The sequence below is a fragment of the Ovis canadensis genome, chromosome 1 (genome assembly GCF_042477335.2).
Source record: "Ovis canadensis isolate MfBH-ARS-UI-01 breed Bighorn chromosome 1, ARS-UI_OviCan_v2, whole genome shotgun sequence".
NCBI lineage: Eukaryota > Metazoa > Chordata > Mammalia > Artiodactyla > Bovidae > Ovis > Ovis canadensis.
Window position 1 is genome coordinate 106,399,917 of NC_091245.1, and position 26,487 is coordinate 106,426,403.

The 26,487-nt window shown below is 36.2% G+C and overlaps 1 protein-coding gene across 5 annotated transcripts in view; it reads right to left on the bottom strand.

Moving 5' to 3' along the window:
* The window catches only part of ASH1L (ASH1 like histone lysine methyltransferase), a 203,286-nt gene that overhangs the window by 97,428 nt on the left and 79,371 nt on the right, over positions 1-26,487 (bottom strand). For all 5 annotated transcript variants that reach the window (XM_069543842.1, XM_069543868.1, XM_069543833.1 and 2 more), the window contains 2 exons: positions 21,454-21,555; positions 4,733-5,477 (listed from right to left, as the gene is read on the bottom strand). In XM_069543842.1, coding sequence (XP_069399943.1) covers positions 4,733-5,477; positions 21,454-21,555 — 847 coding nt within the window. The remainder of the gene's footprint in view (positions 1-4,732; positions 5,478-21,453; positions 21,556-26,487) is intronic.

The following is a 26,487-nucleotide window of genomic DNA, read 5'->3' on the forward strand; positions in this document are numbered from 1 at the left end:
TTTTTCATGGGGTTTTTTGTTTTATAAAAACAGTATCAGTTAGTATATAATTTTCAGGGTCTTGTTTCACTTAAAATCTTGTTTCTAAGACTCATTTATCATCATTACACTTCAGTTATAATTCATTAATTTTTATTACCACATCATAGTCCATTGCATAAAAAACTACTATATACTTATTCCTTTTCCTGTCAACCAGGGATATTTCCAGTTTCTATATATTATAATAAATCTTGCTACACCTTTACAAAAAATGCATTCTGGTGATAGCTGGGCAAGAGTTTTTCTAAGTTATATAAAAGGTAATTGCTAGATTATACTGGGTTGATTTGAAACACTCTTTTCGTTACATATTCTGGATTCCAAAACTTTTAAATTATGTTATAAATTTCCTCTCCAAGTCTGTAGAAAGTATTCATACATTAATGTGCATGATGTCCGATAAACAAATTCTTAATTTTAATATAATACAGTATTATAAGTGTTTACCTGTATGCTTACTGCTTTTGATATCTTGTTTATGAAATCCTTTCAAACAAAGGTCATTAAGTTTTCTTCATTCTGTATTAGAAGGTTTATCTTTTATGCTATGTATTTATTTAACCAACTGGGAACTGATTTTTACACATGGATTAAGACAGAATCCAGGATTTCCTGGTGGTCCAGTTGTTGAGAATCCGCCTGCCAATGCAGGGGACATGGGTTCAATTCCTGATCCAGGAAGATTTCACACGTCCCAGGACAACTTAAGTCCATGCAACACAACTACTGAGCACGCGGTCTAGAGCCCACACGCTTCAACTACCGAAGCCTGCACGCCCGCGAGCCTGTGCTCTGTAACCAGAGAAGCCAATGGAGTGAGAAGCCTGCACACTGCACTGGAGAGTAGCTGCCGCTCATCATGACGACAGAAAACCCACGTGCAGCAACATCCAAAATTAAACAATTACCTAAAAAAAAAGGGCAGAATCCAATTTCATTCCCATTCTTATGCAATACAAAATCTGGGGGCACACAACATTGTCAAGCAACTATACTTCAATAAAAAAAGTATAAATAATAAAAATAAAAACTTTTGGGGCACCATTTATTGAATATTGTTTTCTTTATTTATTGATATGTAGGGTTACCTCTGTCATATGAGCAAGCTTGCATGCATGGATCTTGTTTCTCTTACCTAGTTCTATACTCAGTTCCATGCTAGCTCAACACTATTGTTTAGTTGCTAAGCTGTGTCCGACTCTTTGTGACCCCACGGATGTAGCCCACCAGGCTCCTCTGTCCTTGGGATTTCCCAGTCAAGAATATTGGAGTGGGTTGGCATTTCCTTCTCCAGTGGATCTTCTCAACTCAAAGACTGAACCAGAGTTACCTGCATCTCCTGCTTTGCAGGCAGATTCTTTACCACTGAGCAACCATGGACGCCCCTGGCTCAATAAACCATAGCTTAAAATTAAGACTTAGGGAAAATCAGGTGTTTCATTTCACTCCTAGGTATATACCCTAGAGAAATTAGTATCCTATCCAGCAGTGAACATTAGAGGAATGTTAAGAGCAGTATTTTTGGATAATAGTGTCAAGCTGAAAATAACTCAACAGTAAAACAGAAAACTCTACCTTTTGTTTTGCATCAACATGGATAGATCTAGAGATTAGCATGCTCAATGAAGTAAGTCATAAAGAGAAAGACAAATACCATGATATCACTTATACATGGAGTCTAAAATATGACACAAATGAACCTATCTACAAAATAGAAAGATCCACAGACATAGAGAACACATTTGCAGTTGCCAAGAGGGAGGAGGGGTGGAGAAGGGAAGGACTGGGAGTCTGGGATTAGCAAATACAAACTAGTATATATAGCATGGATAAATAACAAGGTCCTACTGTATACCACAGGGAACTATATTCAATATCCTGTGACAAAACAATATGGAAAAGAAGATGAGAAAGAATACATATATATACACATATATATATATATACCCACACACACATATATATATGTATAACTGAGCACTTTGCTGTACAGCAAAAATTGATGGATCTATATTTTAATAATTTAAAGAAAACACGTATTACACACAAACAATGGATAACACATAACAACAAAAAAGAGGTAACTACAACTACATGCAAATACAGAGATGTTTTTACATTTATATGTTGAGCAAAAAAGGTGTGGCACAAAAGCATATATTCTATGCAATTCCATTTCAGTGAAGTTCAGGGAGGATAAACTAAACTATCAATGTATTATCTAGCATTGAATACTTAAATGGTATTAAAAAAAGGTATAAATCAGGAGACTGATTATAGCAAGGAAGTGGTGTATGACTGGGAAAGAACATGAAATATTACCAATGTTCTTCCTATATATTCACCCATTCTATATCTAAAACTGAGTTTTATAATTTTCTAGGTATAAAGTTCTTACAGTAGTCATATTTTAATCTCTCATATATAGTTTAACTCCTTTTTACTTCCTAATTTTATTATTCCCTTTTTCTTTCCTTAGTGATCAACCTTACCAGAAGTTTATATATTTTATTATCATTAGTATTACTAATGTTGCTCTTCAGTGATTCACTCTACTGTAACTTAGTTTTATTTTGTTAATTTAATGTATATGTTTTATCTCTGTCCATCACATTTTGGGAATTATTCTCATTTTCCTGATTTCTTAACTGGACTCTATGTAATCAAGCAGGAGCTTGTGGGGCTTTCCCAGGACAGACCGCTCCCTTATATCCTCTGCTTTAGTTTTCTCTAAACTTAACATCAAAAATAACATCTGATGCACATTTCCTAAAGTTGTTTTACAGATGGTAAAACGACCAGCAAATGAAAATTAACTACTTGATGATCCTGAACACCACAGACCTAAGGACTGATAATGTAACCTCTGTGACATCACCCTGTTACCTCATCATCAACCATTCAGAGATCTGTGCATGAGCTAATCATATATCTGGGATGCTCTTCCCTCACCTTGTCTTTAAAAATGTTCTCCTAAAACCCATCAGGGAGTTCAGGCTTTTTAAGCACTAGTTGTCCTAACTTCTTGCTTGGCACCCTATAATAAATACTACACTTTCCTTCACCACAACCCACTGTCAGTAGTTTGGCTTTACTGTGTAAAGGCAATCAGATACCAGTTTTGTTCAGTAATATCTTCATTCATAAATCTTTAGTATTCTTGAAAATAACTAAGCATTACTGCCTATAAATATCCCCCTAGGTACCTCTTTTGCTACATTTCAAAGTTTCAATATGTAGCACAGTATTTATTCATTTCTAAATATTTTTAATATTTTAATTAAAAAAACTACAAAAATCCACTGGGAATATAACTTATAGAAACTACATATTATATGCAATCTTGATAAATAACTGGTAATAAACACAGCACTAACTCATACCTTATACAAGAGTAAATTTCAACTGATTTAAGACTTGTATGTAAAAAAGTAATATATAATCCTTTGAAGGAGAATAATTATTATATATTCTTAGCATGCAGTAACATACTATATATACTAAATTACAAGATCTTCAAGATATATAAATAGTTATCATTTACACAGAACAGCCTTGTATATGTACATATTTGTAAATGCATCAAGAAGAGTAAAAAAATACACAATATACTGTTAATAGTCTATCGATGAAAAGAACAGGATTTGAGAAGAAATGAGATTATGTGAAAAGATAATTTAAACTCTTGAATCAGTATACTTCTAGTTTCACAGATTTATTTATAACTACATATTCTCTCAGGAAAAAAATTCAAATCTCTATAAGAAAGTATTTTTTATAGATATATGCATAGAGAGCTACAAAAAAAACCTCTGTAAACAGTGGTCCCCTGGTTAAAACTCTGGACTTTCACTGCAGGGGGCACAGGTTTGATAACATACGCTACATGCTGCTGCTGCTGCCAAGTTGCTTCAGTCATGTCCGACTCTGTGCGACCCCACAGACGGCAGCCCATGAGGCTCCCCCGTCCCTGGGATTCTCCAGGCAAGAACACTGGAGTGGGTTGCCATTTCCTTCTCCAATGCATGAAAGCGAAAAGTGAAAGTGAAGTCGCTCAGTCGTGTCCGACTCTTAGCGACCCCATGGACTGTGGCGCAGCAGGCTCCTCCGTCTATGGGATTTTCCAGGCAAGAGTGCTGGAGTTGGGTGCCACTGCCTTCTCCGATACACTACATGGCAAGACCAAAAAACAAAACAAATAATCTTTAGGGAAAGAATCTGATTGGATATATAACAAAAGGATTAAATGATCTTTCCAGGGGGTGCTTCTGACTTTCTGCCCTATACCTTTTGGGAAAAAATAAAATATAAAAAAGAAACCATTAAAAAACAATCTAACATGCACGAAGACTTAAAAAATGTATTTGATGACAGGGACGACAAGTTTAGAGCACAGAGGAGATAAGATAGTTTGACAGTAAAAATAATTCCGCTCACATAGTTATACAACATAATGTTTCTGGGTCTTGATTTCCTCATCTGTATAGTGAGGGCCTTGGCTAGATTGTTACATTTCCCCTTTCTTATTAATTATTCATAATTTTGACAACCAGAAGAATGAACACTTAGAACAGAACAGGTCTTATGTAGTGAAAGGTCACTAGATCAACTGAACAATTCAGCTGCTAAGATATGTTACATTTGCACATAAACTAGTTTCCTCGACACAAAACGTTAAATGAGGAATTACCTTTTAGCATTCTCCTCCTCTTCTTCTTCCTCTGGGAATGGCTTCTGCTTTTTCTTGGTCTGTTCTTCCAATAGCCAACTTTTCCTCTTCAATCCCTTTTTATGGTCTGGATTCAGGTTTACACTCTGAACAACAGCTTCAATAACATCCGTAACTGTATCAGGACCAAGGTGCAGTGCTGTTCCTTCTTCGCCTTCATTTAATTCTGAACCAACAAATTGGGCAGCTTGGAATGCTTGCATTGATACCACAGCCTGGAGAGGACATTTCCGAGGTCGACCTGGTCTGCGTTTAACAAAGTTATTCCCTGTCCTGGCCTGTCTTTGAAGTTTTTTGGCTTTTAAAATTTTATTAACATGGTCCAGGTTTTTCTTGGTGGCCAAGATTTTGTCATAATTGCACATTTTCCGAGCTTGGCGCTGCATAGCTTCTACTACACTTCTCTTAATATGATGGGGGGAATGGCTGCTTGGCAACTTTTCAGAAAGAAGTGAGATGCTACTACTGCAAGAGTCACTGGGGACTGCAGGCACTAGGAGGCTGTCTGGTTTTCCTAGGGTTCGCTCCTTGCTGAGGCTGTGAACTGGACTGGAGGAAGGTGGCACAGAAGCAGATGCAATCACAGCATCAATATTTTTCTCCAGGGGCTCTTGGTCCTCATGTTGTACCATTCGCTGCAGCAGACTATCCACAGAGTCATCCCCAGAAGAAACCAATCTTGGACTTCGAGAGGGAACTCCATTCACTAAATAAGACAACAAATCACATGTGATAAAAACTGAACACAACTAGTTACTCAAAAAGATAAAAGGTAAGGAATACCACCGTATTATTCACAGCAAGATTAAGAATCATAATATCATATGCATTTGTCTTTCACGGGCAAGTTGTTTCCTGAATAAGGAACATTACAATAACCACAGTAAATTCAAAGTTGGCCCATGGTTCCCTAATAATACATGGGTAAAAAAACAATTCTTACTCTGAGATGAGGAGCAGAGATTCTTTCTTTATTACTACTATTTTGGCTGCACTGAGTCTTTGCTGTGGTACTCAGGCATTTCACTAGTTGTGGTACACAGGTTTAGTTAGATCTCCATGGCATGTGGGATCTTAGTTCCCCAACCAAGGATTGAACCCAGGTCCCCTGCATTGGAAGGTGGATTCCTAACCTCTGGACCACCAGGGAAGTCCCTAGAATTTATTTCTTTAAAAATAAGAGTTCAGTTAAGAGATTTGACAGCTAAATATTAAATAAAGAACTAAACTTTAAATACACATGATGTTTCTGTAATATAACAGTGTGTGCTCAATTGTGTCCAAACTCTTTTGCGACCCCATGGACTATAGCCCGTCAGGCTCCTCTGTCCATGGGATTTTCCAGGCAAGAATACTGGAGTGGGTTGCCAATCACTCATCGACAGGATGGATCTTCTTGACCCAGGGATTGAACATGAGACTCTTGTGCCTCTTGCATTGGCAGGTGGATTCTTTACCATTAGCGCCACCTAGGTAGTTCAGTGCTTTTTCTGACAATGTTTTAAAAGTGCAAAGGAATAAAAAAAATTATCTTCTTGGGAAAAGTTTTAAAATTATGATAGAAAACACCTTTATAAACTATTTCAGAAAGAATCCATGTTCATGGTAAAATTTGAAAATAAGTTGTCTTACCTATAAAATAAGCTTATGGTTACCAAAGTAGGGAGGAGGAATAAATTAGGAGTTTGGGATTACTAGATTAACTAAATCACTTTGTTGTACGTCTGAAACTAATGGAACATGGTAAATCAAATATACTTCAATAAAAAGCAAAAACAAAAAACAAACGGTGTTAGATAAAACTTACCTTAATGACCCCAATGATTTGGTGGTATTTGTTTGGTGCCTATAGTAACTTTTTAAGACTATAAATAATGTGGGACATTTTCAACTTCCTCTGGCAAGCTATATTAGTTTTATAATGTTATAAAAATAACAGGTCACTTCCCAAGATGCCTTGTTTACTATAAATGATCACTGGTTATACTTCTTCAAAGTTAATCAATGGATTTCTAATCTATATGACTTTAAAATGTGATACCATTTGTTATTCCTTTACAAATTCTAGCCATTCTAGATTACAATCTCATCAGACTACAAGGAATTTTTTCTCAAATTACCAACATCTTCCTTCAGATATGTCCAACTGTCTAGTTTAAATTCAGTATTTTTAAAATTTCAAACTTTTAGCTGTATTTTTTCTTTCTTAGAAAACTTTTTATTTTCTATTGGGTTACAGCCGATTAACATTAGTTTTAGCTAAACGGTAAAGGGACACAGTCATACACATATGCGTATCCATTCTCCCCCAAACTCCCCACCCATCCACACACCCACAAAACTTTAAGCAGAGTTAGTTCCATGTGCTATACGGGCCTCCCTCGTGGCTCAGATGATTGGTCATCCAGTTAAAATATAGCCGTGTGTGTCCATTCTAAACTCCCAAACTATCTCTTTCCCCAGTTGTAAGCCCCCCAACCATAAGTTCCTTCTCTATGTCTGTGAGTTCTGTTAATTTCTTACAATCATTTAAGATTTCATATATAAAGAATGTCATATGATAATTCTCCTTCTGACCTAACTTCTCTCTGTATGACAACCTCTAGGTTCATCCATGTTGCTGCAAACGACATTATTTCATTCTCTGTAATGGTTGAGTGATATTCCATTGTATGTAAGTACATCTTCTTCATCCATTTCTCTGTTGGTGGACATTTAGATTGCTTCGATGTCTTGGTTACTGTAAACAGTGCTGCAATGAACACTGGAGTGTGTGTATCCTTCTGGACAATGTTTTTCTCTGGGTATATGACCAGAAGAGGGATTCCAGGGTCATAGTGTAGTAGTTTTATTTTTAGTTTCTTAAGGAACCTCCATACCATTCTCCACAGTGGCTGTACCAATTTTCATTTCTAGCAACATTACAGGTGGGTTCCCTTCTCTCCAGACTGTCTCCAGCATTTGTTGTTTATAAATTTTTTTGATGATGGTCATTCTGACTTCTGTAGTTTTGATTTGTATTTCTCTAATACTTAGGGATATTGAGCACCTTTCCATGTGCCTCTTGGCCATGTGTATGTCTTCTTTAAAAAGTGCCTATTTATGTCTCTTTAAATATTTTCTTGGGTCCTTTCTCTCTTCTCCTTCAAGGACCCCTATAATGCAAATGTTGGTGAACTTAATTTTGTCACAGAGGTCTCTTAGGCTATCTTCATTTCTCTTTATTCCTTTTCTTATATTCTTGTAGCACTGATTTCTACCATTCTGTCTTCCAGGTCACTTATTTGTTCTTCTGCTTCAATTATTCTGTTATTGATTCCTTCCTGTGTATTATTCATCTCTGTTTGTTTGTTCTATCGTTCTTCCAGGTCTTTGTTAAACATTTCTTCTCCTTTTTTCCCTCCAAGGTCCTGGATCATCTCCATTATCATTATTCTGACTCCTTTTCTGGAAGGGTTGCCTATCTTCACTTCATTTAGCTGTTTTTCTAGGGTTTTATCTTGGTCCTTTGTCTGGGACAAAATTCTCTGCCTTTTCATTTTAACTTTCTGTAACTGTGGTTTTTGTTTTGGAGGTTGCTGGATTCAGTTCTCCTTGCTTCGTCTGACTGCACTCTATCTGGTGATGAGACAATCTAAGAGCTTTGGGGAAGCTTCCTACTTTCAGCTATATTTTATACCACCACTCTTTAAAATCTTGCCTCCACTGTTTTTATGATAATATACTTTGATTACCTTCCAATTACTTGTGACTGAATTAACTTTAGAGACCCTCAATCCCTAATACTTGTCATTTACCTTTTAGACATATTTTCCTGGAAAATGCTTATTCTTATAGCTTCAAAGTAATCCTCCTGATTACTTTTCTCAGTAAATGATACCATAAAGCCAACTATTCAAGATTATATATACTGAGAACCAATCATGTGGCTGGAATCATTTGATCTACGCTCACACAAAATCATCTAATTTATTCTCCCCACAAGCCATAAACTTTTGTCTTATGTTAGTTTGATTTCTTGGCCCTATCTACTTTTCTTAATACTACTACAACTCAAGACCAAGCTAATCTTATCTCCCTGCCCTAAACTGCTTGCAGGGCTAATTAAAACATGTATACAACTCCTCTGATGCTTCTCATTCCAAGTGAGAGTATCTAATTTCCCTCCCATGAATATGAGCTACCCTTAGTGAGTTGCTTCTAGCAAAAAGAATCTGATGGAAATATGAATGTGGTGATTTCTAAGGTTATGCTAGAAAAGGAAACACAGCTTTCACCTGGGTTTCTCTCAGGACACACGGCTTTGGAACCCAGCTTCCATACTGCAAGAAAGTGTAAGAATAAATCCTAGGTTTAAAATCCTGAAAATTATTTTTGTCTCCTCTTTCCTATCATCAACTGCCCAGAAATACCAAAGGTTTTTAATTCTTAAGAATAAATTTAAAACAGAATCTTAAAATGGGTATACTGTTTGGAATTTCATTCCTCAGCCACTCACCTAGTGCTACCTCACACCTTACTTTCTAAACTGATTCTATCTTACCAAATTCTAGTCTGCCAAATCTCTGTTGTTGTTGTTTTTTTCCCTTAATTTTTCTTAATTTATTTTTGGTTGTGCTGAGTCTTAGTTACTTTTCAAGGGCTTTCTCTAGTTGTGGCGAGGGGGAGCTACTCTTCGTTACAGTGCTCAGCCTTCTCATTGCCATGTTTCTCTTATTGCAAGACACAACCTTTAGAAGCTGGGCTTCAGAAGTTGCAGCATGTGAACTCAGTACTTGTGACTTGTGGGTTCCAGAGCATGAGTCCAGTAGTAGTGGTACATGGGTTTAAATACCTTGTGAAATGTGGAATCTTCCTAGATCAGGAATTGAACCTTTAATTCCTGCATTTGCAGATGGATTCAGGGAAATCCTTTTTGTTTGTTTCTTCGTTTTTGCAGTCTGCTCCATCTAGGACATTATGCTGGGCATGCTACATTTTACTTCTGGCCACACTGTATGACATGCAGAATCATAGTTCTACAACAAGGGTGGTTGTAGACCATCATGGTTAACTGGGTCATAAGGATCTTTATCTTTCTGATCCCATGGACTGTAGCCCACTAGGCGCCTCTGTCCATGGAATTCTCCAGGCAAGAATACTGGAGTGGGTTGCCATTCCCTTCTCCAGGGGTCTTGCCAACCTTGGGATCGAACCTGGGTCTCCTGTACTGCAGGCAGATTCATTACCAACTGAGGTACCAGGGAAGCTCCTTTTAACTTTAGTCAATCTATTATGAATGGGTTGCCATGCCCTGCTCCAGGTGATCTTCCCAACCCAGGGATCAAACTCAGATCTCCCACATTGCAGGTGGATTCTTTACCATCTGAGTCACAAGCAGAGCCTTCTGGCTCATGAAGTATTTTCATGTACTTCACTGCAACTCATAAGCAGTCTTTTGAAATGATGCTATTCAAAAAATTTCCCCATTATTTTTATAGGGTACCTTCACTGGTTTGTTCTTATTTATTTATTAAAAAATTTTACTGAGATATAATTGACATAGGACATATATTAGTTCCACATGTACAACAATAATAATGATTTGGTATTTGTATATACTGCAAAATGATCACCATTACCATGCATAGTTACACAAATTCTGTGTGTTTTTTCATTTTCTTAATGTCTTTAGAAGAGCAAAAGTTTAAAAAGTTGATGAAGCTCATTTTTTTTTTTTTTTTTGCTTTAACAGTTCGTGCTTTTTATCCTACTTAAGAAATCTTTGAATATCCCAAGGTCATAAAGATTTCCTACTAAGTGTACTTCTGAAAGTTCTATAGTTGGGGAAACTACATACAGGTATATATTCTATTTCAAGTTAAATTCTACATATGGTATAAGGTCAATGATCTTTTTTTTCCGTAAGTATATCCAGCAGTTCCAACACCATTTGGTACAAAAGATTATCCATGCTCCACAAAAATATAGTATATGTGCAGAAAATCAACTTAAAAAAATCTATGGGAGTGTCTATTTTTCTAGTGTCTATTCTGTTGCATTGAAAGATCTATATATCCTTTCACCAAAAACAGTCTTGCATAATTTATAGTACATCTTTATAACAGTTAGTAGAAGTCTTCTAATTTTGTTCTCAAAAAGAACATACATGTTTTACTTTTTAAGATATTTTATGTATCTATATAAATTATAGAGTTTGGAACTTTATATTTTAAAAAGCCAGCTGGAATTCTGATTGAGATCCCATTAAATCTATCAATTAATTTTGACAGAAGTGACATTTTAACAATACTGATTCCTTCAAACAAATGATTAATCTAGAATATCTGTTTAATCTTTTAGCCATTGTCAATAATGCATCATACTTTTTATCACATAGATCTTGTATATTTATAACTTTTAATACAATTGTAAATGGTATTTTGCTTACATTTCAATTACTAATTAGTCATTGCTGGTATATAGAAACACATTTTATGTTCAGCTTATATAGCTTTCTTAAACTCATTTTCTAGGTGCAGTAGCTTTTTTCTGATAGACTTCTTAGAAATTTTCCTATGGATCAAATCATCTGTAAATAGAATTTTTTTCTTCTTCCTGTCTTACCTGTATGCCTTTTATTTCTAAGAATTGGGGTTTTTTGGGGGGCATTTTTTAAAAATTTATTTTTAATTGGAGAATAATTGCTATACAATGTTGTGCTGGTTTCTGCCATACTTCAACATGAATCAGCCATAGGTATACACATGTCCCTTCCCTCTTAAAACTCCCTCCTACCTTCCGCCACATCCCACCTTACTAGATTGTCACAGAGCACCAGGATGATCTCCCTACGCTATACTGCAACCTCCCATTAGCTATCTATTTTATATATGGTATTCTATATATTTCAGTGATACTCTTTTTCAATTTGTCCCACTCTCCTTCCCCCTCTGTGTCCATAAGTATGTTCTTTATGTCTAAGTCTCTATTCCCGTCCTGTAAATAGGCTCATCAGTACCATTTTTCTAGATTCCATATATCTGCATTAATAAACGATATTTATTTCCCTCTGAATTCACTGTGTCTAAGAGGCTCTCGGTTTATCCCCCTCACTAGAACTGACTCAAATTCACTGCTTTTTGTCTGAGTGATATCCACTGTATATATGTACCACATCTTTCTTATCCATTCATCTCTTGATGGGCATCTAGGTTGCTTCCATGTCCTGGTTATTGTAAACAGTGCTGAAATGGACATTGTGGGCATATCTGTCTTTTTCAATTATATATATATAACCTGTTTCAGTGTATATGTCCAGTAGTTGGTCATATGGTAGTTTTGTTCCTAGTTTGTAAGAAATCTGCATAATGTTCTCCGTATTGTCTGTATCAATCTACATTTCCACCAACAGGGCAAGAGGGTTCCCTTTTTTCTATATCCTCTCTAGCATTTATCGTTCGTAGATTTTTTGATGATGGCCAGCCACTCTGCCTGGTGTGAGGGGATACCTCATTGTAGTTTTGATTTGCATTTCTCTAATGCAAGATGTTGAGTGTTTTTTCATGAGTTTATTAGCCATCTGAATGTCTTCTTTGGAGAAATGTCTGTTTAGGTCTTCTGTCCATTTTTTGATTGGGTTGTTTTCATGATGTTGAGCTGCTTGTATACTCTGGAGATTAATTCTATGTCAGTTGCTTCATTCGCAATTATTTTCTCCCATTCTTACTGCTGTCTTTTCATCTTATGATTTTTTCTTAAAGTAATTATTGCTATATATGTCCCTACTGGCATTTTCTTAATTGTTTTGAGTTTGTTTTTGTAGGCTTTTTCCTTCTCTTGTGTTTCCTGTCTAGAGAAACATTTGTTGTACAGCTGGTTTGGTGGTGCTAAATTCTCCTTACTTTTGTTTGTCTGTAAAGCTTTTGATTTCTCCATCAGCTTTCAATGAGATCCTTGCTGAAACAGAGTAATCTTGGTTGTAGATTTTTCCTTTTCATTACTTTAAATATATCCTGCCATTCCCATCTGGCCTGTAGAGTTTCTGTTGAAAGATCAGCTATTAACTGTATGGGGTTTCCCCTGCATATCACGTATTGCTTTTCCCTTGCTGCTTTTAATAGCTTTCCTTTGTGTTTAATTTTTGTTAGTTTGATTAATATGTGAAAGAATTGGTGCTTTTCTTTTAAAGTGGATGTCAGATTCTGTCAAATGTTTTTTCTTTAGGTACTTAGACAATTGTGATTTTATCACTTACTGTTAATTTCATAAGCGATTTTCTAATGTTAATCCAATCGTGTTTTTGGAATAAACTCACGTGGACATGGTATGCTAAACATTCAACATACTAGATTCAGTTTGATAACATTTTATATCATTTGCATTCATGCATAGGAACAATACTAGCCTGTAGTTTTCTGGTAATGTGTGTGTTGCCTGCTTTCAGAAGCAGGGTACTGGTGGCCTCATAAAATGCATTGGGAAAATGTTTCTTCTTTCTGGAATAGTTTTTGTATAATTAGTATTCTTCTTTTCTTTGAATGTTCATGATGAAAACTATTTGGGTTCTGAATTTTCATTGTAGAAAAGTTTTAAACTATAGGTTGAATTTATTAAACAGATATGAGGCTATTTAGGCTATTTGTTCTTGAGTTTGTAAATGGTTTTTCTCTTTTTATCAAATATATTAGCAAAAAAACTGTTCATCATGCTCCCTTATTATCCTCCTGTGGTATGTAGCAATTGCAGTGATATCCTTTCTTTCATTCTTGATACTATTAACTCAGTTTCTTTTTTCTTAATCCTTTTGGCTAGAGTTCACATCTTTAAAAAAAATTTTCAGATAAGGAATACACCTTCAGACACAGAAGTGCATGCAGAACACCAGCTACAAGAGTACCTGACCAAAGCAAAAGAATATGCAGAACCACACAAAACTCAGTAGGAGGAAGGAATGAGGGGGAATGTTAGTAGGACTAGAGGTGCCCTTGGTGTGTGGGGGAATTGAATCAGGGGTCTGATCCCCACATCAGGGCAACTGTCTGAGTCAGAGGAGAAACATTTAAGGCTGGGAGTGAATCAGCTGATCTGTGGCTGTTCTCATTCACACCTGTGGAATGAGACTCAGACAGTCCTTGCTGCAGCCATACATACCCTGGACAGGGAAGCAGGTCCCCTGGAAAGCGCAGCAGCTGGGAGCTAGAGTTTAGGGATTCTGGAGCAATCCCAGGGCGAGGGCTGCTGTTGACTGCGGAGAGACGGAGAGACGGAGAGACGGTCGAGGGGATGTGAGCGAGGAGACTGTGGTGGGAAATGCCTGTGGAGGAAAGCCGGCAGCCATGGAAGCAAGGCAATACTGCTGAGTCATGTGTAGGGGGTGGAGCCATCACCATAGCCTCTCTCTCCTCACAGGCCAGCATGTGGAGATGGGAGGGCAGTTCAAAAGGGAGTGGATATATGCATACCTATGGCTGATTCATGTTGAGGTTTGACAGAAAACAACAAAATTCTGTAAAGCAATTACCCTTCAATAAAAAAGTAAATTAAAAAAGAATTTTTTCAGGAAACCAGTATAAGCTTTCAGCAATTTTTCTATGCTGTTTTACTCTTGTATTTGTCAAATTTTCTTCTGCCTAATTTGGGTTTAACTTGCTGTACTGACTTTAGCTTCCTACAGGTGAGAGTTTGGGCTGCTGCCTTAGACCTTTATTATTTTATAATGTAACTCTATAAAGCTAAGAACACAGACTTAGCTATACCCCATAAATTTTTATGTATTATCATTTTTATTCAATTTAAAAGATATTTCTGGACTTCCCTGTTGGTACAGTAGATAAGAATCTGCCTCTGAATGCAGGAGACACAGGTTTGATCCTTGGTCTGGAAAGATTCCACATGGCGAGGGGTAACTAAGCCTATGAACCGAACTACTGAAACTTACCCACCTACAGCCTGTGCTCTACAAGAGAAGTCACCACAAGGAGAAGCCCATGCAGCACAATGAAGAGTGGTCCCTGCTCACTAAAACTAGAGAAACCTCTGTGCAGCAGCAAAGACCAATCATAGTCAAACAAACAAAATATTTAAACAAATTTAAAAAAATTCTGTGATTTCCTCTTTGACTTATGCGGTATTTAGAAGTGTGTTGTTGGGCTTCCCTGGTGGCTCACTGGTAAATAATCCACCTGACAATGCAAGAGACATGGGTTTGATCCCCAGTCCAGGGGATCCCCAGTCCCACAGGATGCAGAGTATGTGTCACAAATACCGAGCTTATGAACCACAACTACCGAAGCCTGTGCTCCTAGAACCCATTCTCCACAACAAGAGAAGCGATGAAAAACCTGAGCACTGCAACAAGAGAGTAGCCCCAGCTGACACAACTATAGAAAAAGCTCACGAAGCAATGAAGACACAGCACAGTCATAAATAAATAAATAAATTTTTTAAAAAAGAGGTGTGTTGCTAAATTTTCACTTTTTGGGGGGAATGTTAAGATACTTTGTGTTACTGAATTCTAATTCAATTTCACTGTGTTCTTAAAATATATTCTATAGATTTCAATCTTTTAAAGTTTATTAAGAAGTTTTACAGCCCAGAATATGATTATATCTTGGTATAATTTCACATGAACGTCAAAAGAATATGAGAAAAGGGTGTTGTCTATTTACTTATTTAAAATTCCTGGAATGCTTCAATTCTTTGGTAAAGCCATGATTCCAACTAGCATGATTTTTCTATGTGAAGAACATTTCTAGTACTGTAAACCTGCTGACAACAAATCCTTTGTTTTTCTGATTATGTTTATTTTGCCTTCATCTGTGAAGGGCATTTTTCTGGTTCAAGAATTTTAAACTGATACTTTTTTTTCCTTTGTCAGCATTTTAAAGACATCATTTCACTGTCTTCCTGTTTAGGATTTGTGGAACTTCATGGACCTATGGATTTATAACATTCATTAAACTATTAATTAACTACAGAAGATCATTTTTCAGATGTTTTTTATTCCTAACTCCCTCCTTGTAAGACTCAGATCCTATGGATGTTGGCCTTCCTGATATTGTACCACAAGTTAATAAAACTGCATTCATTTTATATCAGTCTTCTTACCCCACATTTACACTTCATTTTTATTATTTAAAAAAATTTTTTGGCTGTGCTGGGTCTTTGTCATGGCATGTGGGCTTTCTCTAATTGTAATGTGTGGGCTTAGTTGCCACAAGGCATGTGAAATCTTAGTTCCCCAACCAGGGATCCAACCTGTGTCCCCTGCATTGGGAGGGTGTGTTCTTAACTACTGGACAACCAGGGAAGTCCCTACACTTCATTTTAGATAGATTTTAATAGTATTGCTGCAAGTTCAAAGAATTTTTCCTCTGGAGTGTCTAATCTACTGTTGTCCCATTCAGTGAAATTTTCATTTCAGATATTTATCATCTAAAGATGTTAACCTTGGATTTTAAAAATAGTTTTCATTTTCACTATTCACTATATTCATGTTTTCCTTTAAATCCTCAAAGATAGCTATTTTAATGTACTTGTCTCTTAATTCCATCACGTACTATTTCTGTGCCAGTTCCCACTATTATTCCATATTCCATTTAGCCATATTTTCTTGCTTCTTGGCATGTCTATTAATTTTTGATGCCAAATGCTGTAATGATACATTGTTAAGTATTTCGATCTTGCTGTCTTCCTTTTTAAAGTGTTAAGTTGGACAAACTGAATATACATAGTTCTGGTTGATTCATCTGCCTTTCAATTGCAAGATAAAGGCTGGCATTCCTGTGTTACTAGAATAAATGTGAATGCCAGGTAAACCAAGATCAAGGATACCCTAACCAAAAAAGAAACTCAGCTTTACAATGAAGAGCAATTAAACTTTCCTTTGGCTCTGCAAGGCAACTGGAGGCGCTACCAATATACAACAAAATTTTATTCATCTTTTTCTTTGTCTCACAGGCAATATACATCTGCATGAGACACAGAAGGTGAGTGTGAGCTTGTCTTCAGGAACTCTTTTTTCTGCTTCACCCAAAGCTAAAACTGAAATAAGGATCCAGCTTCTGTGATAGATTTGTTTCTGTCTGCTCTTACACTGGAGTCACCATTAGGGTGTTACACATTCATGAAGGGAAATCTGATGGAAACCTCTGTCTGCTAGAGTCCTAGGCTTTGTACTTTGTCTCTTATTAATTGAATGTGTTCCAATAAGCAGGCTCAATATCATCAGGACTCAGGTGTCAAAGACCTCTAACACTATTTGTTTTCGTTGAACCAAGTTTTCTGGACATTTCTGGTTTTCTATTTACTTATGTCAAAGTTCAGCAAGGTATTCAGAAATGTTTCCCACATTGTACTTAGTTTCAGGCATCAAGAAGATTGTTTACTTTGCACATCTAATCTACCACACTGGTGGAAATAAAGAGCTCTAATTTATTTCAGTGTAAGCTGAATTCTAATAGTCTCCTTTCCTCACCTAAAGCCCCCAAACTGCTCTAACTTTACACCTGTTTTTCAAAAATCTTTTCCCCAATCACTTTACACTTTTTGTCTACACCTTTCTTGACTTCCGTATGACATCTGACATTAAGAGGCTTCTATGACATGTACTCTTTACTTTTTATATTAAAAAAAACTATTTAAAATTTTATGGCATTCACTGACATCTTTTAATCCACTTTCTTCTCAAATCTAACGTATCTTAAATCTCCAACTCTGTCATCTTTTCAAATTATACTTTCTCTCTGGGCAACCTCATTCACTGACAGATTCAAGTTTATAAACACACTGCTAGATCTGTTTCTTTACCACAGGCATCATTAACTATAAACCACACCTTCCAAATGGCTAACATTTCTATCTCAATAACCCAAAGACAGTTTAATATATCTAAACCTAAAGCCATTATCTGCTATCTCTACACATTTCTCATGCAACAGTCCATTCTCCATACTGTAATGTTATGCATTTTTCTAAAATGCACATGTGGCACACTACATTATTATTCATAAATATCTGCTTGCTCCTCCCTTGGTAGGATTATAGTTCCCATACTTCTTTGACATAAGACTTAATCATGTGACTTGCTTTGGCACTAAAATGTGAGAAGTAATGTATATTACCTCTGGACAGAACTTTTAAGAGCTAGTTAGTACATTACTATAGTCCTTCACTCTCTTTCATAAGACAAGTAACACTCCAGATAGATAGAAGCTGCTCCATCAGACTCGATACTAAAGAGAAGATAACATGGAGCAGAACCATCATGGTCATATAGCATGAACAAAAAATGTCTTTCTTGTTTGAAGTCACTCAAATTTTGGGATTTTTTTTTTTTTTAGCACTGCAAAAGTTAGCTTATTTTGGTTGATACAATACATCAAATACTTTTCATCTTCCTTGTTCAAAATCCTTTGATAGCTCCCAACTGCATCTATAATAAAATCTCAATTCTGTCAAAAAAGAAAATACACCTAATCTAATAAAATCCATTATTACTTTCACAACTTCATGTCCTTGTCCCACTCGTCTACTCAAATTATAGCAGCCTATAGGTCACATTTTCAGTACGTCACTGGTTAGTAGTTGAGTAGCCCTGTCTGTCATAACATTTTGTAGACTGGCCTGTTCTAAAATTTAACACTTTTTAATTGGTGAATATGTCTGAATCTTTGAGGGCAGGAACCTTATTTTATTCATGCTTGAATCCCTACTGCTCTGTACATACAGTAACCCTAAACAAGTATTATTTACTAAAATAAAACATTTTGGTAATTTTCTTCATAGGCGTGTCTCTTATTGAAATCTGATTCATTTTTCTTTGAGAGTTGGCAAACCTCTTCTTTAAAAAGATAGTAAATATTTTAAGACTTTTGAGGACACATACAGTTTCTCGCACATATTATACTTTTTTCTTTCCCTTTAAGAAAACAAACAAAAAAATCCTTTAAAAATGTAAAATCAATTCTTAGCTTGAAGACTGAACAATAAAGATTCTTTGGACAACACTTGTCCATAGGCTGTGGTTTGCTGAACCCTGATCTAGGCTGATACCATCAAAAGTAGTCACTCATTGTGAAAGAGTTTAAAAGTCTCCCCAAAGTAGTATAAACCACAAAGTACTATGAGACAAAGCTATCATTGCTATTTCAGCTCCACTGTATCTCTGGCACTATGGTACTAATAAAAACTTCAAATATGGTGAAGATAATAATCAAATAAAAATTAAATACCATACTGATATAATTTGACCGTGAGGCCTTATGCTGATGAAGAAATGAAATTTTCTGATGTTGGCGCTAGTGGTAAAGAATCCGCCTGCCAGTGCAAGAGACAGAGGAGATGCAGGTTCAATCCCTAGGTTGGGAAGATCCCTGGAGAAGGAAATGGCAACCGACTCTAGTATTCCTCCCTGGAGAGTCCCATGGACAGAAAAGCCTGGTGGGCAACAGTCCACAGGGTCGTAAAGAGTTGGACACGACCATGCACCACAACCATACATCATTAAATGATCTGCTAAGCAAAACCACATAGACAGAAAGCTAAGAAATAATATGTCACTTCCTTGCTAAAACTTTCAAAGGCTTCTAAGTGTTATCAATAAGACTCTACATGATTCATCCTCACATACCTTTCCAGCTTCATATTGAGTTGTTGTCTTTACTCCAACCACACTGGCTCCTTAATTTTTTAAACTTACTGCTCTCCCCTTTACATATATAACTCCCACTGCTGGGAATGAAACTATCACTCCCTATTTTGCCTGATAATACTGATAAATCAAAAATGATTTGCTACTAATAGAGATGCAAATGTAGAGAATGGACTTGTGGACAGAGCTGGTGACAGAAAGTGGGACAGACTGAGAGAGTAGCATTGCTGTATATGTACTATCACGCGTAAAGGAGTGGGAAGCTGCTGTATGGCACAGGGAGCTCAGCATGGTGCTCGAGATGGCCTAAAGGGGGGGGGATGGGGGATGGGTAGGAGGGAAGCTCAACAGAGAGGGGATATATGTATACTTACAATTGATTCATGCCACTGTACAGCAGAAACTAACACGACATAGTAAGGCAATTATCATCTGACTTAAAAATTAATTTAAAAAAACACTCCACAATTTCCTACTCTCTAATCCTCTAAGAAGGTAGAAGACATATATCATTCTCTATTTTTTTTTTGTAAACACACATACCATCCGTAAGAAGAAAACTGAGAGCACAATCTGTATACTGTATAAAGTATACAGATATGTTATACTGTATGAAGAGGTTAGTGTAGTGTTAGTTGCTCAGTCATGTCCGACTCTCTGAGATCCCACAGACTACAGCCTGCCAGGCTCCTGTGTCTGTGGAATTCTCCAGTCAAGAATACTGGAGTGGGGGGCCATGCCCTTCTCCAGGGTATCTTCCTAACCGAGGGACTGAACTCGGGTCTCCCACATTACAGGCAGATTCTTCACTGTCTAAGCCACTAACCCATGAAGAGGTTATATAAATTAAAATACATAAATGACAACTTTTAACAGTTGATTTGAAATAAACATTAATAGAGGTTCTTCTTACAACCTCAAATTGCTTCACAAATCTCAAAGATGTGTAAAAGCTACTGGAAACTATCACTTTACTAAACAACTTTATATATATCTAAGTCTTTATTAGATAGCTCCAATATACTGTCCCCATTGCATTACATACTCCATTATCTCAATTCAGCTTTCAAAATCTCTATTTTTGTGCCTGCCTATCTTTGTAACCATTCACTTTGAATTATCCCTTCTAAACTACATCAAAATCACTATACTTCTACAAACTTTCAGTTAAATACTAAGGATGCAATATACAACATAAGTAAAATTAGCACTGCTGTATGTTATATATTAAAGTTGTTAAGAGAGTAAATCCTGAGTTATCATCACAGGGAAAAAATGTGTCTCTTATTTTGTATCTGTATGAGATGACAGATGTTCACTAAACTTACTGCGTTGACTCTTTCATGATATAAGTAAAATCACTAGGTTGTACACCTTACACAGTGCATATTATATTTCAGTAAAACTGAAAGAAAAAAATAAAATCACTATACCTCATGGAGTAGGCTTAATTGGTCATAAAAGGGGTAAAAGGGACTACTGTTTTATTGTTTCAACGTGTGGGTGCTAAGTCGCTCAGCTGTATCTGACTCTTTGTGGTCCCATGGACTAGCCAGACAGGCTCCCTCTCATGGGATTCTTCAGGTAAGAATAGTGGACTGGGTAACCATTCCCTTCTCAAAGGGATCTTCCCAACCAAAGGATCAAACATGGGTCTCCTGCATTGCAGGCAGATTCTTTACCATCTGAGCCATCAGAGAAGCCCTATTTTTTCATTATACATTATTATCCTCATATTGCAGGACCATTTACTTGTTTTATTCTATAGTATTATCCTGCAAGCCATTTTAAATTGTAGTCTATAGTGTAAATCTATTGAAAAGGGAGTTCCCTGGTGGTCTAGTGGTTATGATTTGGTTTAGAAGTTCAGTCCCTGGTCAGGAAACTGAGATCTCTCAAGCTACATAGCAAGGTGAGGCCAAAAATATATATATATATATATATATATATATATAAAATATATATATATATTTTTTTTTTTTTGGCAAGTTTGTTCACAAGTAACGGATGGGAAATTATCTTAAGAGTCCATTAAAACAACAGCCCTTACCTGTTGAAGAAGTACTCTCAGATGAAGACCTCTTTCGTGTAGGGCTACAGTTTGTGCTCTCTGATGGTCGCTGGGAAGACTTATCTGAGGCTGGCTGGGAACCTGGAGAGACAGGAAAAGACAGAAATCATAGGAAAATCCAAGTCCAGAAATAATGTGAAAACATTCTGTGTTAGAACTGTAATATTTTAGCTGTTGCCACTGCAATTCTCTGTAATAATATGACTTTCAAGCTGGCAGTAAGAGTACATTACTCGAAGGAGAAATCACACTGGATGTTGCGCAGAGAATTTCACAGGTCTCATATACATAATTTACATTAACAGAGGAAAAACTAGTTATAGTGGAAGGATGAAAAAATATATGATTTAGTTTTTATGTATTACCACTATCAAACATATTATTAAGAAATCTATCGATAAAAATCACTAGCAATAATCTGATCAACTCTGTTCCTGATTATTGATATAAATTAATCATATAAACTGACAAAACTACAATGCAATTAATTAGGAACAACTGATGCGAGAAAAGCAGGTCCAACCTGAGCATTTTACTTAAGAGAATCAGAGATGAAAATTAAAAGCTGAACCTCAAATCCACACATGCCATATAATCCACAGAAATCATTTAGAAGGAATTTGTGATTATCTATGCAACAGACTACACCTCCTTTATCACTTACACTTAAGGTTCCTTGGTTATACACATACAAGTTCATGAAGATAAGAAACTCCATTTCCTTAAAAAAAAAAAGTCTCATACTCTTCTCAAAAACCTCAAATAAATGCAGCATAATTTACAAAACTCTTACTCAAGAGAAAGTATGTCATTCAGGAAGGATTATTTTCCTGAATAAAATATACCTGGTTCTGATACTGGACTTCTTATACCCTAAAAAAGCCACCTGTTGAGAATACATAATGACCAACTGTCAAAAAACTAGTAGCAGTCTGAAATGTTTTAACTTGAACTTTAAATGTTCAACTTTTAACTTGAAAAAACAAAGTCTTACACATAACTGGAGGCTCAAAATGTACAAGAAATTAAATATCTTAAGATGAGATTATTTTTTTAAAGATCTGTTTCTAAATCAGAGTTAACTCTTTACTGAAATGACTAAATAACTGACTGACAAACAGGACAACTTGGGAATAGAAGAACTCAATGGACCTAAGTTTCTAATATTTCTGTTTCTGGAAGAAAAACAGTAAACCATGAACTTTGTTTTAATCACTCAGTGTCTTAAATCACATCACTATAAATATTCTTTCAAGCAGGCTTTTTTAGCATTGCTCTGGTGAGATATGTGCTGCCATTTAAGAATAACAAGTTACATTTGGGGAAAATTGATGTTATGATAGAATATCCCACTTTGGAAACACAGTGATGACTACTGTAAGCTATAATTAAGGAGCAAGACTGTTTATTGTTGAATCTTAAAAACAGATACAAAGGGATTTTTAAAAACCAACAATACAATAAATCCCCCTAGAGTGTGGTTCAGGTAAGATTTCCATTAAAGAGCTAAACTATCACAATAAAATATCTAAGAAGTAAAAGCCCAGGCATCAGCAAAGATATAAGTTTAAGCAATAATACTGAAAAATTCCTATACTGGACAGGACAGATAAATATTTCCTACTCAGACACACAGCCAAGACAGAAGACAACAGTGGCCAAGAAGCTTGAGACATCACTGAACTCTCTTTATCATTATTCTCCTGATGAATGGGCAATCTTAGATTAAGCACTAGGGAAAGAAGGGATTGGAGAGCACTTTTTATAAAGTCTTCTCTCTCAGTTATAAACTTAAATTTATTGAGTATAGTTTATATGTTTGGCACTATGCTAGACATTGTGGAGGTGGGTGAGGGAGAGATAGTAAAAACAGTGTAATAGTTTCTGCCCTCTAGGAGCTTACTTAGGGTCTTGTATGTTATCATGTATTATACTTCAGGTGGCATTTGAGCCATCCATTCTTGAGCTCCATCTTCAGTTTCTAGGCTATTTGGCAACGTTTCCCAAATTTCTTGGTCATCTTCAAGAAAGTCTTGATGAAGGCTTCAACTATACCTTTGATCATCAGGATATCCTGAGAATCACCCTGCCTGGCCTCACCCACCTCAGGGTAAAAGAGGGTACAGGCACTTTCTTCAAAGCTCCTTCTTTTGGTGGCATCTGGAGCTGCAGAGGAGGCAGTGGGAGGTGGAATGGGGGTCAGATCCCCGGAGACCGTTATTGGCAGCTTTGTACAGCAATTCCTGAGAAACTGAAACAATTGAGAGAGAGATGGCTTAGCTCACTTAGCTTCGCAGCCATTTTTCATTTCCTGAAAGTAATGGAGGCCAGCAGCCTATTCTTAAGATGTAATAGGAAACGAATAAAACTTCCTTCAGGAAGATCCTCATTTTTCATTTTAAAAAGTCTGAATTCCCTGTTCATACAGAGTAGAGCTGTTCTTCACAATTTTTCATATTTAAGGGGGAATAAAGTTGTATCCCTGAAGATACAGATCTCTAGGGCTTGATAATCAGCTGATCTAGACCTTTATCTCACTTAAAAACATTCTTACAGGAGGAGTAAGAGGAGGAGGGTATGGATACCTGAGGGGAAAAACAGTAACTAATCATGTAAAGCAATCAAGTTTAAGACTAGAAAATGATGATATAAGCTTATATGAAAGAGCTAAATAACCTGTTAAAGATTTTCAAAAGCATGTTAAAACTGGCCTAATAACAGAAATCATAAAACATGGTCTCTAATACTACCAGAAACACATTGTTTTATAAGTGCCATTATGCAATTGGGTGGATAGGGGAGAACAAGACAATGCCCAGAGAATGAGTATGCTCATTTCAAGAGACCAACATATTTACGTTTCAGAATGCAATGCAGAGTGTTGCAGTGTTAAGTACATGAACTATGGAGCACAGTATCCTGAGTTGGCCTCCTGGCACCGCTATGAATTGAAAAATAAGATCTAGGCAAGTAAACATACTGGAATGTGCATTTAATAAAGCATTCTTAACTGACATGGTTGTTGTGAGTTCCAAAATGAGATAATGTAAAAAATTCAGAAGGCTTTGACAGATGTTATATTAATTGGCTCCTTCAGTTTATCATAGAACTTTTAAACTCTAAATACTTAATAATGTCATTGATATGTATAGACAACCACTCAATATTAAAATTAAAGAGGGACAGAGCCTTGCATCCAATTAGGAACCAAAACTACTCCAGAATATCAAGCATCTGTCTTAAACATAAAGAAATACTTGTAAAATAAGTACCTCTAATTAAGAAGTACTATTAAGATAGGTAACTCCAGGGCTGGTAGGTAATCGTAAGGTTGGAAAAAGCTCCTCTGAAGTGTATCTCCTAATTCACTGACTCTTCATCATAGCTTCTCCAGGTTTGGGGTTATATCAATAAAATACGAAGTGATCAAAAGATGAGTCAGAACCAGAAAGTGTTTGGTTCTCTGTTCAGCTCTGTACCAGTGGAGAAAGTAGTTTTCTGCTTCTATCGTTTGGCTCTTTGGTTCTTCTAAATCATGGCTGATTCCTTAAAGGAGTTACTGCTCTGTTATCATCTCCACCCTGTGATGAATATTTGTTCATGTGTCATCAGTGGTCATCTTATGATGAGACGAGATTGGGCACATTCAGGGTGGTATGGCCGTAGCATCAGCGGTCATTTTAGATCTGCGTGGAGGGTTAAGTGAAGACTTTCCACTCCTCACAAGACAGGAGGTACGTTTGTATTCCAATTCATGAAAATCTGATACTTGCTCAAAGAATATACACGGAGAACACATATACTTCCAAATATTGGAGAATTCTCATGGAAATGAGTTCTCATTTCTTATTACTTCAGATGCAAGCAGAGAATATTAATGGGAATTATTCAATTCACTATTTGGTAGAAACCATACTGAGTGTCTCATCACTCAGATAACAGCTTCAGAAATATACTTAGGAATTCTATACATATAAATGAAGGAAAGAGAAATTAAAGATAAATAACAAAAGCAGTATGTAAATAAAACTGGAATTTAACAAAAATGTAAGGTGAAAACTACAAGTAAATTATTTTCCTTCAGTTGAGACATTCATGTAAAAAAGAAGGTGGACTACTACTAAGGAGGGAAACTGAAGAGAGACAATACTATTAATTGGGATAATAATAAGGAAGTTAAGAATTTTTTTAAAAACCTGGAAATGTGAGGGAGCCTTGCAAGTGGTTTTGACTATGGAATCTCTGGGTTTTTATTTGACCACTATTGGATGAACTTTTAAAGACAAAGACAGGTTTGGGGGAAACATCTGTGCCAAATTAGACAAAAAAAGAGAAGAGATGGTACTTTTATAGCAAAGTCATAAGATGAAACCATGGATAAGAATGTCAAAACTTAAGAAAGCAAAAAAGAACATACCTACATTTAAAAGAGATTAAGAATCTGGAAATCTTTATATTATACACAAAAACACGTGGAAACCAAAAAGCTGTTCTCAAGTTGACTGGTCACAAGAGATCTTGACTGATGTCTACAGAGGAGAAACGGAAACAAATCTAAGATAAAAAAGACATAACTACATTTACAGATGCCTGGGTGTGAGGATAGAGTCATACAGGCAAAGATACCTGCATAAATAGAAAAAATTCCTACTGATAAGAGTGTGCAGGAGAGGTGGAAGGCATCACAAAACACTGGAATAAAGATTCAACGAAATTACTTCACTGAAGCCTTGAGTGTCCTAGGCTAAAAAACAAGGAACTTCTCAATGAAAGCTAGCAAAAGAACACAGTGAATGAAACTGACAGCTGGTTGGATAAAACAGGCATTTCTTTAGTCTAAGTCTACTATTAAAACTTTAACAACAACATAGTATGAGTTTTGGTTATACTCTGTTGAGAGTTCAACACTAAAATCCCAAGTAACTAGGGAATGGTTTGAATGAGCAAACTGTTTCAGGTTTCTAATGCTATACTTATCTTTGGGTAAACTATGGAAAAATAGATTAACGACGC